Source organism: Paramacrobiotus metropolitanus, unplaced genomic scaffold, assembly GCF_019649055.1.
Source record: "Paramacrobiotus metropolitanus isolate TYO unplaced genomic scaffold, Prichtersi_v1.0 Parri_scaffold0000038, whole genome shotgun sequence".
In the NCBI taxonomy this organism is placed as follows: Eukaryota; Metazoa; Tardigrada; class Eutardigrada; order Parachela; family Macrobiotidae; genus Paramacrobiotus; species Paramacrobiotus metropolitanus.
The window spans coordinates 1,078,188-1,092,680 of record NW_026570258.1 but is presented as its reverse complement, the minus strand read 5'-3'; the positions used below and the strand labels follow the sequence as shown (position 1 = coordinate 1,092,680).

The 14,493-nt window shown below is 40.9% G+C and overlaps 1 protein-coding gene across 1 annotated transcript; it reads left to right on the top strand.

Annotated features, from left to right (window-relative positions):
* The first annotated feature begins 9,669 nt into the window (after positions 1-9,669).
* LOC129589984 (uncharacterized) lies at positions 9,670-14,260 on the top strand. Its single transcript, XM_055484926.1, has 11 exons — positions 9,670-10,515; positions 10,685-10,726; positions 11,358-11,558; positions 11,660-11,764; positions 12,319-12,370; positions 12,469-12,566; positions 12,633-12,674; positions 13,211-13,408; positions 13,489-13,588; positions 13,733-13,817; positions 14,084-14,260. The coding sequence occupies exons 1-10, from the start codon at positions 10,342-10,344 to the stop codon at positions 13,810-13,812; spliced, it is 1,092 nt and encodes a 363-aa protein (XP_055340901.1). The 5' UTR covers positions 9,670-10,341; the 3' UTR covers positions 13,813-13,817; positions 14,084-14,260.
* Positions 14,261-14,493: the final 233 nt, after the last annotated feature.

The following is a 14,493-nucleotide window of genomic DNA, read 5'->3' as shown; positions in this document are numbered from 1 at the left end:
ACACGTGGTGGGCCACAGTCAGGCTGCCGGCTCCTACAGGATACCTCCACAGCTTTGATATTATGATTAGTGGGTCTCTAAGTACAAAACTCATTTTTATAACGATAAATAAAAAATAATTTATTTAACTATAAGGAAAATTCCGGTACATGGTACCACTTTCATTTACAAGCCGGGTGATCAATTTCTTATGTGAAGGTATAAGTAGTACACACTGAGGGCGTTCGCAGTGTTGGCGCTTATAATTAGACAGCTTGCCCCGCAATTCTTTCGCATTTCGCTTTCGCGAAACAGCGAGGAATTCACGGGTTTAAGGGATTTGGCCCAGTACATACACTAAATCCGTGTACACTGACGGGAATATTCGCTTCGCGCCCTTCCAAACACTTTTCTGGGTTGGTTTTTTACATTATGTAGCCAAATGATTTGAATACATAGCCGTGAAATCCGTTTTCGCGCGCAACATCCGGTTCGGGAGTTATAAGGTTAGCTAAATTCCAAAAAGTTTAAATGCATTCAGGTGTACCAAAAGTCTCATTATGGACCGATCCCTTTCAAATTTTGCATGTATCTGTGAATGCGCATAACCGTGAAGATCGTTCTTACATGGATCCAGACTTCCACGACTTTTTTCGAATTTTAAAATGAATTTTAAAATTTTTGAAATTTATTTTAAAATTTGAAAAACATGCCACAACAGTGGATCGGTGTAAGAACGGTGTAAGAACTACATATTCGAGATTGTGACTATTTCCTTAATTTAGGTGATCACGCGAACGGCGTTACACCTGTAAGCGCCGCAAACTGGGATTGTGTATACGTGAAATGCAGTGTGTCGCTGCCGTTGGACTATTCGTCAGCATCGAATGGAGAACTGCTGCGTCTCGACATGATGCCAACGGATTTGTGGAGGGAGACCTTCTCGCATCTGGACACACTGGAGCGGACACAGTTGCGCGCTGTGTGCTCAGCCTGGAATACCACCTTGCAGTCGCCGGAGTTGACCGCGGACATTATCGTGAAGACCATCGGCAAAATGCAGCGTGACACTTGCGATGACGACTGGCTGACGTACCCCATCTTCAAGTGCCTCCGTGCCACCACCAAGCGGCTCATTATGGCGACGCGCGAACGGCGTCTGGCGGCTGGTGATTGGCCGATGGTCTTCGAACTGCTCGATTTTGCGTTCCAACACCATGCGGGAATCCACCTGAAGGGGATTTACTTAGTGGGCATGGAATACAAGTTCGCGATGGGAACGGCTATGGACTACGTCAACCGTGCCGAATGCACGTTGCATGTACCGGGTCATCGTCGGCTGTTTCCGTGGATGTCTGACAAATTCTGCATCGGGGATTTTCTCGCATCCTGGCGACGTTATCCATGTGATGCCGTCCACTGGGTGAACTGCACAGTCCAGCTGAAATATTCAAGCGGGCGAGCGAAGCGAGCCCGCGTTTCTAATTCAAGACATGTTGAGGGTTCGATGTAACGGAAGTGACAGTGACCTTTGGTTCGCCGAGTGACCTTTGGGTCGCCACCGATTTTCATCGTGATTCCTATACAGTTTGATGTGCTGAGTCGAACTGAAGTACTCGGGGACCTCGAACCCGGGTCTCCGAGGTCGCCACCACGATATGTACTACAAATGTACAGTTTGACCTGCTGAGTCGAACTGAAGTACTCGGGGACCTCGAACCCGGGTCCCCGAGGTCGCCACAACGATATGTACCATATATGTACAGTTTGACGTGCTGAGTCGAACTGAAGTACTCGGGGACCTCGAACCCGGGTCCCCGAGGTCGCCACCACGATATGTACTACAAATGCACAGTTTGACCTGCCGAGTCGAACTGAAGTACTCGGGAACCTCGAACCTGGGTTCCCGAGGTCGCCAAAACGATATGTACTACAAATGCACAGTTTGACCTGCCGAGTCGAACTGAAGTACTCGGAGACCTCGAACCTGGGTTCCCGGTCGCCAAAACGATATGTACTACAAATGCACAGTTTGACCTGCCGAGTCGAACTGAAGTACTCGGAGACCTCGAACCCGGGTCCCTGAGGTCGCCATAACGATACGTACTATATCTGTACAGTTTGATGTGCTGAGTCGAACTAAAATGTTTGGGCAGTGACAAAAAGGAGCACATCTAAGTCTCAAACGCAGTTTCCTAAAAGAGCTGTTATGTTATGAGTTTCGAAAATATTTTAAAATTCCTGCGTGTGGGTATCAACCGTAAGACCCGATCCAGATTTGATTCGATGAATGTACTTCTAAATAATTCTAATTCTAAATAATTCTAAATAATTCTAAATAATTCTAAATAATTCTAAATAATTCTAAATAATTCTAAATAATTCTAAATAATTCTAAATAATTCTAAATAATTCTCTGAAAAATTAAACAACCAACAGTAAATACCTTTGCGCTTCAGTGATTATACGAGACCCCATTCGACCTCGAACGTTTTTAGAGTAAATCTGGACAACTTTTATCGCGTTTTTTTGATATGGAAACCATTTTTCAAAATTTTTTTAAAGAAACAATTCCTGACAGCCGGGGTACCTCACGAACTTCAATCACAGTGGGCGAATGCAATAGCGCCACTAACAAAACTTTTGTTTTTGCATTTTAAACACTTTTTATAGGTGAACCAATGTCGCTGATTCTGAATAATAATATTTTGTCAGAAATAGTTTTGTGGCAAGAAAATTTTTTTTTTGATAAAAGCAAAATTTTGCAAATCTATATTCTAAGAATTTTAAATCATGAAATCCTTCCTTCCGATAACTAATAAAGTTTTCTGACAAAATTTTCAGAATCCACGACATCGATTAACCTAGAAAAAGTGTTTATAACGCAAAACGAAAGGTTTTTTAGTGGCGTATTTGCAACCGCCCAAAAGGTTTGAGGGCGTATTGGGGCCCGGCAGTCAGCAATTTTCTCTTCAAACAATTTTTGAAAATGGTTTCTCTCCATCAGAAAAATGCGATAAAAATTATTCCGACGTCAGATTTGCTCTAAAAACAGTTTCCAGGTGGAGGGGGGTTTTGTATATTCACCGATTCACCTGAACTCTAAATACTCACTTTCAAAAATGTAAATAACCACAAGTCTGCAAGCTGTCCATTTTAAAACATTCGTATTGGTTAAATAAATTAAAAACTTAAAGAGCAAAATAACTAAATAGCCGGAAAAAGGGATGATGAGAAACTTCAGCAGCTAGGTACGGAAATTTTTAAATACTTAATTTGCTCAACTTTCAGGTCTCTGATTGAGAGAATATCGAATGTTAGAAACTTAGAATACCTTAGATAAATGTATATATAAAAAATTATCTTCGAAGAAACTGATAGTTGCCGTTGAAACCAATGCAGAAACCCTGGTTTGCCACATTTCGTGTGCCGCTCTAAAATGCAAGATTAAAATGTGATAAAAGTAATGCGAACTAACATTGAAGGAATTTCAAGAAATTCTGAAATTATGAATGAACGTTTCTAACTCAAAATTCATAATTAAATAATATTTCAATAAATTTGAATTGGAAACCAAATTATTGCTCTCAATGTTTAAATTATTCCCGAATTTAGCTTTGAATCGTTTTTACTTACAAGTGAATTCCAAAGTATTACTATATAAAACATTAAACTTAAGCGCAAAGCTTTTTTAAATTTAAATTTTTAACCCAGTAAGTTACTTTTTGAAATTTGTTTCTGCTGATTCGTTAAGTGTACAGTCAACTTTTGATCAAAATCTGATTTTTATATTATTTTTTTGGATTCCGTGTCTGAATTTTTATCAGTTTTTATAATTCGCAGCAAATTTCCGAGGCATCGTTTTTGTTCAGGTATGATTCCAAACTGAAGTTCTAACTTATCAAATTACTTTTCCTAACGTTGCAATGGCGGTCAATCTGAACGTAACTGTCGATTGATTTTTTAACGGTTACCGCAAGTCTTAGCTCCTCAAAAATGCATATTATATTTTGACTTATTTTTTAACATTGTATCATTTGCTTTCTGGGAATGCAGCGGAAAAACAAACTTTTGCAAAAACAATTAGATATTTTAATTTCCCTTAAATCTGTTCGACAGTTATTTTCTAATCTGCAGATGGCACAAAAGCATGAACATCTTTTGGGCTGAAAAACTTACCCCAGCATTCGATTGAGGAGATTTTACAGGGAAGTGAAAGAAACATAGTGTCGCTAATTCTTTCAGGTTTTTAAATAATTTTTATATTTCCTGGGAACTATTCTAAAATTGAAAAGTAACTGCGCCGTTGTGCGGTGTGAACCGGTGTGCATATCCATGCGCATCTACTTACATGAAATTTTTGAACAAGGTAGTTTGCATTCTATAATGAGACCCTTGATATACCGATTTACTTTAGGTTATTGAAATTTCTCCATTTCTATAATTCTCCAAATGTATGATGCGACCCCCAACAGCTTTCTTGTGGGTATATGCAATTCGACAAAATGTCTTGAGAGAATGTGAAAAAGTACGTGGGATTACGCGAAAGCGAAAGTTTTCTCGGAGTAAAACGTGTTAATAGTATCATGTACCCTGCGCTTCCGTTAAACTTATACAGAATTTATTAATTTCCAGGATTAATTCTGCAGCTTCAGCGCTTACGTGTTTATAAGATTGTACTTCATACATTCGCTGCCTTATACAATAAAAATTAAAAACCGCCGCCCGCTTGCCCTAAGGGCGTATGAGACCTTATACTAGTCTAGTATCATCCGATTTTGCCATCTGGACCTCGTGGTGAAGGTGTTCGCCGCCCGGCTGAAGCTGGCTGATGATGTAGGCGGTGCGGTGTGGGATGGTTTGGAAGCGGCGCTGCCGGCGCCGAGTGATGAGCAGCTCTGCATGTTGTCCGAATTGTTGACCTTGTTGAAAGCCGACAACCATCCGGCCCTTAAGGTGGTTCTCCAGGTAAAGCCTGTAAAAGTAGAGTAATAATCCGTTTCGATTAACTTTGACGATAAAATTAATGGAAAATTTCGTTTCGACACACCCAACGCAGACAAGTGCTTCTCTGTTCGAACCAGTGCAGGTGATTTATGTGTTCGAGATGTACCATGTTTGTTAATTTTATTACTACATTTTTGAACCGCGACTGACCCATTTGCACTTTTTTAGTTTTATTCGTATTGTGGCCAAAAGCGCAGTCAAGTGATACAAAAATGTACACACGTGGTAGCACGAAACATATAGCGTAGAAACCGCGGTTTCCTGGGTGAATTTCGAAAACACGGTTTAACCTGTAGCTAAGATGGATGTTGGCTTTACATTAAAATTTCGGTTTGCCGATTTTCGGTTAATTCGATTAACAGAAAGGGAAAAATGTCGTAACCTTGGCTGAGTAAAGTGGTTCCAGTGCTCTGAGTATGCGGGTTTTTTGGGTTGCAGGTCTTGTGCGCTGTGCAGACGGCTGATCCGCGTCCATCATCACAGTATCGCGAGAAGAAGTGGTGCGTCGAAGGAATGAAGGATTTGCGCCTGGAGAAACTATCACGCATAACGCTGAATTTTCTAACGACCCTGGCTGTTACGGTGTGCGCCAAGCTTTTGGAACAGCCATTTTCACCTAGTATCCACAATGTTGCTTGCCTGAAATACTTTTCAGCTTGATGGTTGGAATGTTTTAAGAATTGCATCCGTCACTATCCTTAATTGTTGATAGTGACACACTTACGGTTAGTGGTGAGTTCGTGTCTTTTCTCACAATCGAAATTCGTGTTTTGAATGGGTCTAATTATTCTACTGAAAATTTTCAAACGAACCGTGCAAGTAACAGACAGTATGGCACAAAGGTCAAATCAGATAATTCTAATTCGCAACAAATCTGCTGGCATTCGGTTCTTTTTCTTGTATTTAACAGCGGAGAACAAGCGTCGAAGCTGAGTTGTGAGAAGAGACAATTTTATTGCTCTGAATTACTACGGAAAACGTCTCAACAGAATCGCAAAGCAGATTTCTTAGAAGACATGTCGCTGCACAAACCCGAATCGCAGTAGATATCGCTAGTGTATCGAACGCAGTACTACTCGTAGTAAAAAGGATGCAAATATCAATCAAAGAGCAAACGACAGTAGGAGACTATGAGTAATTTAAATTAACGTCCCCGCAAAAAGTGCAAAACGCAGACCTAAACACGGCAGACAGAAGAGCGCGTCCCAAAGCCAAAACAGTGTGTACGCGGGGTGGAATTGTGCAGTTTCTCCTAAAGGTCACCATTGGGGCTAGTCGCTTCTTGTAGTTTAACGAGAAAGTGTCGGGTCGAATTCGTATGGTTGATATGTGCATCTGCACGATGTCTGTGCTCGTACCGGAAAGCGTGAAATTAATGACTTTTATTTTAGAAATATGAGTTTTTATAGTCAAACTAGACGCGGTAATTTTAAAAGCATTTTTAACCGCCTTGTGAGTAAGTAACAAGCAGGTCATCGTAATAATAAAATTATTGTATCTGCGTTAACTGCGTATTGTTGTAGTGCAATGGTAGATTGGAGGGCTTGCAAAAGCCTCATCACATGATATTTACATATGCGCGATGTGTGTGGCACTGTGTGCTATCACTGCTATGTAGTACTAGAAAAGCGTTAAATTAAAAAAATAACATAATGTGTCTCTTCGGAAATGTGATTTTTAATCACAAAGCCAAAGCCGGTAACTTTACAGGCATTGATATTTTTTCTTTTGTATGCAGTGACAATGTTGTTGTAAATAAACTGTTACTACCGCATGATGTACAGATACTGTACAAAATCTGTGTGAAAAGCACATTTTTGTACATGTGTATTATTGTGTACATTGTGTAAAAAGATCACTTTACGGTGTCCTCAGATCTCCAGGCAGGCGAAGTGAGTTTCAGCACAATAACTGAAGTGTCAAGATGAATTTTTTTGGCTTCTTCGCAGGTTCGCTCTTCGAGGTACAGATGTATGGAATCTACAAATCCATCCATACTTACAGATCCTTATTTAATGGAATTTTGGTAATTTTCATATTTTCATTGCGGTTTTGGTAATTTTCATATTTCCTAACGAAAAATATTCATTATTTACTAAGCATCAGTTTAGTACTTTTTTACAATAATCACGATTTCTAATTAAGAAATACATTAATTCCGGTCATATCTCTGCGTGCATACGTGCGGAAATTAATAATTACGGCAGTGGTTTTGTATTCGAATAATGCTACATACCGTATTTGGAGTGATCCAAACAAATTCAGTGCGTTTTAATTAACGCTAAACAGTGAGCAAACAACGTACAAACAAGCAACGTACGAACTAATTTGTCTAAGTTAACCGGCCCGGGTAACATATTAGCAGCTAGTGTACGCTTTCTGCGGTTCACGATTGACAAAAAATGATAACCAAAATCGTTATCATCAGCAGGTTATTTTTTCGACGGGTTTAGTTTTAATTTTTAAATTCTTATGCTTGCGAAAAATTCTGCTTGATATGACAGACTATCAGGAATTTCTTAGAATTCTTGGTTACATGGACAATGGATCTCTCCGTTTTTGTGTCCTGTGCAGCCTGAATCTGCAAAATTTGCGCACAGAATGCAAAATTATTATGTCACTAATTTCTTGCGTTACTGTATTGCAGTTTTCGTCTTTATTCAAAATCAGAACTTTGCTGAATGTTGCTGCCCTGTTAATATGTTACAGTACGAGTACAGTATGCGTGATGCGTTAATGTTGCCTTTTAAAAGCCGTGCCGGTGCAAATTCTGGTACTGTAGCGAAGGCAGTAGTAGTAAAAGGCCTACTCGGTAGCTAAAAGGGATGCCAATAAAATCAACGAGCCAACGACAGCGACAGCAGTACAAAACGCTGATCTAATAAGGATGAAAAACAGATGACCGCTGACCCACAGTTAAAACAGCGGGCGCGGGGAGTGGTATTGTACAGGTCCTCATAAAGGTCACTATTGGGGATTAGTCGCTTTTTTGTAGTTTAAACGAGAAAGTGTCGGGTCATGCGGGACAACTTCTCCAGCTTCCAGGCCGTCGACGAACCAGTTCTTCCCGTGATAATGCGGAGAGGGACGCGGATCAGCGGACTGCAGCACACATGACGTCTGCGAATACATACACGATGACAAATCTTAGCTATGTAATCGCAACGGAACGAAAAGCGGTGCGAACATATGTAGGGTCAACTTTTTCCGCCATGTCGTTTAATCCCTGTCCAAGGTCACCTGCTGCAGGAGCATACGCAGTGTATCCTTACCGGGCCTGGCCGCTGTCCGATAAAGACTACGCAAGAGAACCAACTAGCACAAAGTACAGAGTCTGTACGTAAGCGCTGTAGCCGCAGAGCCCGATACATGGTGCGGCGGTGCCAACTCGGGGTACAAACACGAAACCTTTAACTTTCGCGCACTCAAAAATCAACACTTTCTGCATCGATTTTTTGCATTCTGTAGTCAAATCATCAATGTTGTCCGTTGAGTGGTTGACGTGAAAACCATTTGTCCGCGCAACATCCGGTTGCGTCTTGAAATGCGCCGAAAATAATCAGTTCGTGGTGGAGATGAAAACAACAACCGCTTCTCGTAGTTCAGTAAAGAAAACGCTTCCTTTTTTTCCCCAAAAGGACAAACAGTTAACACCTGAAATGATTACAGCTAACATAATGATGTTGTACCACTACCAGTAGTATGTAAGATCAACTTTATACGCACACTGTGCTTAGTTAATGTCATACGAGGACGAGCTTAGTATATGTGATAGACAAAACAACTAGCGAGAGAATCTGATAACCATGCCCGGCCAGTGCAACACGGGCAACCACCCAGGTTTGTCAGTGCTGGTAAACACATCACATTTAATACAAATAATCACCCCAGTAATACCGCACACTTTATTTCTTACAGTAACACTTTGACTTTGTAGAACCACATGTGAAATTTCAGAGGACTCACTTTTTACCAATTCTGAAAGATTTTTTAATTTAAGTCGGAGTATTTGTCACATCGCTAAGTCCGCTACGAGTGTTTCTTTTTCGCTTATTTTTCTGCAGCAGTTTTTCTGCTTCCCGTTGCTCGAGCTCTGCGATTACTTTACTGTCCGTTACTTTACTGTCCGTCCCTGCTTTGGCGCGCAGACGAGAATCTTGAAGTTTTCTCTTTCTCTGAGGATGAGCGCTCATGAAATTATGGTGCCAATCTGCAGCCACTTTGTCTGCTGCAACCGATGGAAGAAAACCTGCTTTAGAGATTGTGAACGCCACAATCTCTTCTATTATATCTGTCAGGTTCCCCGTTCTACAAGCCTTCAGCGCCAAGGCCATAAAATCATCGTACGCTGCTGGTAAAGGCACGTCGCTGGCAGGTTCCTCCACACAATTCTCACTCAACGGTAGGCCCGAAACAACGCTGATACTCGCGCAAGAAATCTCCATCGCAGGTGCAGAAAACAAACTGGCAGGTAGCCGTACGTCGGTGATATTCTCATCGTAGTGCATCTCGCCAGATGAATCTTTATATTTAGATGGTAATTTTATAACATTATTATCAAGAGCTTGGTTAATTAATGTAAGTCACTGGTTACTGGAAATTTTGCGGAGAACCAATTATAAACAATGTTATAAAACCAAAACAAAACTCTCATTTAAATTTTAATACGAGTGTGCGTTACAGAAAATAGCAGGCCGTGTTCAGCTGACGGCTGTGTGACGGCGCGCGGCTACCGCCAGCCTAAGGTGGCTGACAGTGTTCCACAGCACGCAAATGGTTATCAGATTCTCTCGCTAGTTTTTTTGTCTATCACATGTACTAAGCTCGTCCTCGTACTGTAATACGTGTCTCGTTTGCTGTCGCACTGTACGGAATACGGATGCAGCCGTTCGTTGCTGAATGCACGGAACTTTAAAAAAATTCTATTAATACAACTTGCATGTTTTTCACTACGCATGTGCGACGGACGACTTGCCTGATCGGTGCATGATCGTGATGTGATACGCGATGCAGCTTGCATGTACGACAACGCAGTAATTTCATGACATACATTATGTATACAGATTGAAATCTTAACGTATCAGCACACTGGAAACCGCTAAACCCCTGTTTTAAATGATTATTGTGATCGGTTACCGTAGCTGTAGCAGTCATCTTTGAGGTACAATAAACCGTAGCTGTAGCAGTTATCTTTGAGGTACAATAAACTGTAATTATACCGGAGTACTGTTGGCACGAAATCACCGCAGCCTATAGAAGTATAGGCCTTTGGCGATCGTTACGGTCCACGGTCTGCAGTGTTTCCTGCCATACGAGAACTACTGCAGAAAGCTTCTGGATACTGTTCGGTGAAACATGAAGTCCGACGCGTTACCGTTGTATCATCACAACATTGCAATCGTTTGTTCGGGCAGCGATACTTTGCTGCAGCCGCGCTACCGGCATCCTAAATCCGAAATAACGGGCCTCCATGGGACGCCATTTGCATCCAGCAGCAACGTTGAAGCTAAAATTCGCTTCAACATAAACGTATGACCTTTACATAAAATTTAACCAGTTTTTTTATAACCTATAACGTGCACTTTCCATATTCTGGTACATGTCATACTGGTGTTGTTAATGTATTGTGTGCAACTACAGATGCTTTACACTAAAATATACCTCAAGTATAGTAAGGTATAATGGGTTGGTCTTGTAGTATCTCAAGACGTTTTCTGGAATCTTGCAACTGATTGAACTGGTAAGGGTGCATGGTGATGATGTATCCTACTGTGGTGAACATTTTATGTAATCACCGTCTGGGAAATTATATACGAGTACTGGGTACAAGAGACAAATTTTTGATTTTTCGCGTATTTTGGTTACTTTTAACTTTAAGTACAGAATATACGCGTTTCCATATATTGTTCATCGGTCACCGCCATTTGGCTCGCTTCGTGAACAACTACTCATCGCATTAATGCATTATTCGCATTACATGCTTTTTGACTTGTTTTTAATATTCTGTAGCTATTAAAGCGAATTGATAGGGCAAAGCTTTAACTTTCGAAATTTTTATGTGAAAGACCGGTCCTTGTGCATTATACCCAGACCAGTATTTGTTATTCATTCTGTCTTTCTGTGGAAATTGATTGGTGTTGATGGATCGAAATTCATAGTGAACGTTTCACTACGAAGGCCAGTCATGTCTGTTAACTTGGTTTTGCTACGAAATTTCCACACCCTGTGACCAATATACTAGTAGGAAAACGTATATTCGAAGTACCTTAAAGTGACCAAAAATACGACAAATCGAAACATGTTTCGTAATGATGAACACTGGTAGCGCAAAAACATGCCTTACCGACATGACCGTTTTCGGTATTTAACAGGGTCTGATGTTGACTGCATCCATTCTGGCGGCGGTGACAACCGAATACGGCATCTCCTTATGGCCTAGCTGGCTGCAGTCTTACTGCATAAACTGGGCAAAATTTGTCACAATAATCGGATTCATCATTACGCTAGCACTGGTGTTTGTGCATTTACTCCATTTAACGGAACCTCCGCATCAAGTTAAATGGCTGTTTGTGGTAAGCAGATACAACGTTTTTGTCTATGTTGTGCCCAGTGTATGCACCCGAGGTCACACTTTAGCATTATACATTGCGAAATGACCTTTTTACGGGAATAGGAAGTGGTTTACTGCTCCGCTATGGCAATTCTGCTGTGTGTTGCCGGCACGGTCCTGATTCCTCACGCCAACGGTCGTACTCGTGCTGTTCGTGGAGCTTGTACGGTACATTTGATCATACAACCATCATCTTAATCTCGTGTCATCCGTTATTTTTGAGCGGTGACCCATCATTTCGTTGACGAAAATTCGTCGACCGTCGCTTTGTCGAACCGACACGATGTCGACCCGGCACGACGTCGAACTACTCTAGCGTTTAGCTAAACCCTCTTAGTTTTCTTAGGTATTTTAGATTTTCATAGGTTTCTTAGGTTTTGTAGCCATTGCCCTCGTGACGGTCAACGTAGTGCGGTTAGCGAAATGTCGGTACGACATCTTTGAGCAAATTACGACTTCTGTTTTCGTGTACACTGCTTTCGTGCAAACCCGCCATTTTTTTTACCAACGCAGCGGCCGTTGTATACTTCTGTATACAGTTATAACTTATACTTAAAGTTTTCCGCATTTGGGATAAGAAACAATTAGTCTAAACTCTATACCATACAAAAATGTTTGCTCCTAAGCTTTAACAAACAATGGGCGTTTGCGTTTAACGGATCAATCAGCCAATATAAGAGTAAGTACTGTACTTAAGCAACTGTAATAACACTTTTCTGCAGGGTTTCTGCTGGCTAGCCATGATGACATATGGAGCAGATGCGTTCATCAAATGTAAGTTCTGGCAGACGACAAGTTGCGCGATTTAAATCGAGTTTCTAAGATTTCATCGCGCACATACATGCCAGATACTAATTTGTACTTTATTGCAGTTGCGCTACTTCTTTCTATGGCTGGAAAACTGAGTTCCTCGGAAACGCCGATTAAATCATCCAGAGTTGCTGAACTGAAACCGCACTTTGACAAACAAGTACAATCTTATGCGCTCTTATGTCTGTACCAAAACATTTTACCGTTCACGGCAGCTTATTTTTAGTACTTTAAATCGTTTTCTGGGATCATGAACATCCTTGATATGGTGAGTCACGTGAGCATACTGTTATAATGGAAATATGGGTGTGACGGTGTCATTCATGTCGATGATGTAAAGCGACCTTTTGTCGCTACTGTCTAAAATACAAGAGCTACGAGTAGAGTGTAGACATAATACAGGGAACAAAGCACACATGCACATCTCGGCTACATGTACAATGTACAGTACAGCTACAATGTACATTGTACATTGTGCACAGTGCATGTACGCACATGTAGCTGTACGCCTTGTGCAAATTTCCCGGTTAACAGTCGAGCTCTTGTTTCCGGATGGGCTTGTACAGATATTTGGTGTAAGCTGCAAATTGCCGATGTCATAATAACATAATGCCAATATCAGCAGCATATAATTACACAATATACTGAATATATGCATACAGTTTCGTACGCATTCGCATTCCTTATTTGTAAAACTATTATGAAACTATAAAACTGTTTATGACTTTACTGAAAATATGAAACATCGAATGTGCCAACAACAAAACGTTTCGCACTGCAGTCACAATATTTTGATGCTGACAGGTCTTTCTGCTAACTGCCTTCATTCTGGCGACGGCTGCCTGGAGCTCGGACTGGAGGTACGCAGCTTTTTACTGCCAAGCATCTGCGGGGTGGGTCCAGTTTGTCACAATTACGGGATTCGTCATTACGCTCATTCTGTTATTTCTGGATTTGTTCCACGTAATCGATCCTTTACACCACGTTAAATGGTTGGGTATAGTAAGTGCTTCCACCGTTTGTTATGAACTTCACTGGACAGCCTGATTTATGTTCGGTGAGTGACCTTATTTTCTGTTTAGAAATTGACTTACTGCGGTGCTGTATCTATTTTTACTTATCCTTGCCGGAGCATTTATGATCCCCTTCGCCGAAATGGATGGCACTCGTGGAGCTTGCACGGTATACCAAACTGCAATTTTCCCAAGCTTTCTATATTTTGACATTGTCATTATTTCAGTCAATTCCGCTGAAATAATGACAATGTTATCTATATTCCGCTGAAATAATGACAATGTACAAAAAAACAATATTATCTTTTTGTAGTTTTTCTGCTGGGCAGCTATGGTGGTGTTTGGAGCGGATGCGCTCTTCAAATTCCGATCCTGGCCGAATGGACAAGCTGAACAAGGTTACCGTTCGATATCCGTAATGTTCATGGTTTCCCTAACATCTTGTATTTGTTGAGCAAAACGGTTGCTTAAAATTGTCCAATTGTTAGCCTTAATTTTAATCTGCCAGAGAAATGTATTGGAGCATGGGCCGTTCTTTATTTTCCATAATGTGTTTCTTGTTATATGAAGCATTTTTCGATACAGCAAAGTACAATAAGCGCGGTTTTCCGGCAAGTTTGATGCACAACAAATTTATCAATAAATAAAAAAATAGTTTTTGCAGGTCAAGGAAGAGGCCAAGGCGACAGATATTAACTATTCGACGGACGGATTGAAGCAGTGTGCAAACGTGTACAGATTTGGAATACTGGCCGGCGTTTTCCCAAGAACGTCTGAAAAGTTGAATTCGTTAATTACATTTTTCTTTGTAGTCTGTAAGAAAAATGTAATTAACGAATTCAACTTTTATCTGTAAATCACAGATATACACGTGTAGTTAAGCGAACATGTTGCGAGATGGGTTTGTATGTTTCAGTTCAAATAAAGTTATGCTAGAGTCGTTAGTTGGCACTTGGCCTGTACTGTGGCACAATAAGAAGCGCAGAATAAGAAAGGTCACTCGCTTCCGTGTTTTTATCACCGGAAATATTTGTAGCTAGAAGAGTATTGGCCATGACCTTTTTGGTTCCCTGC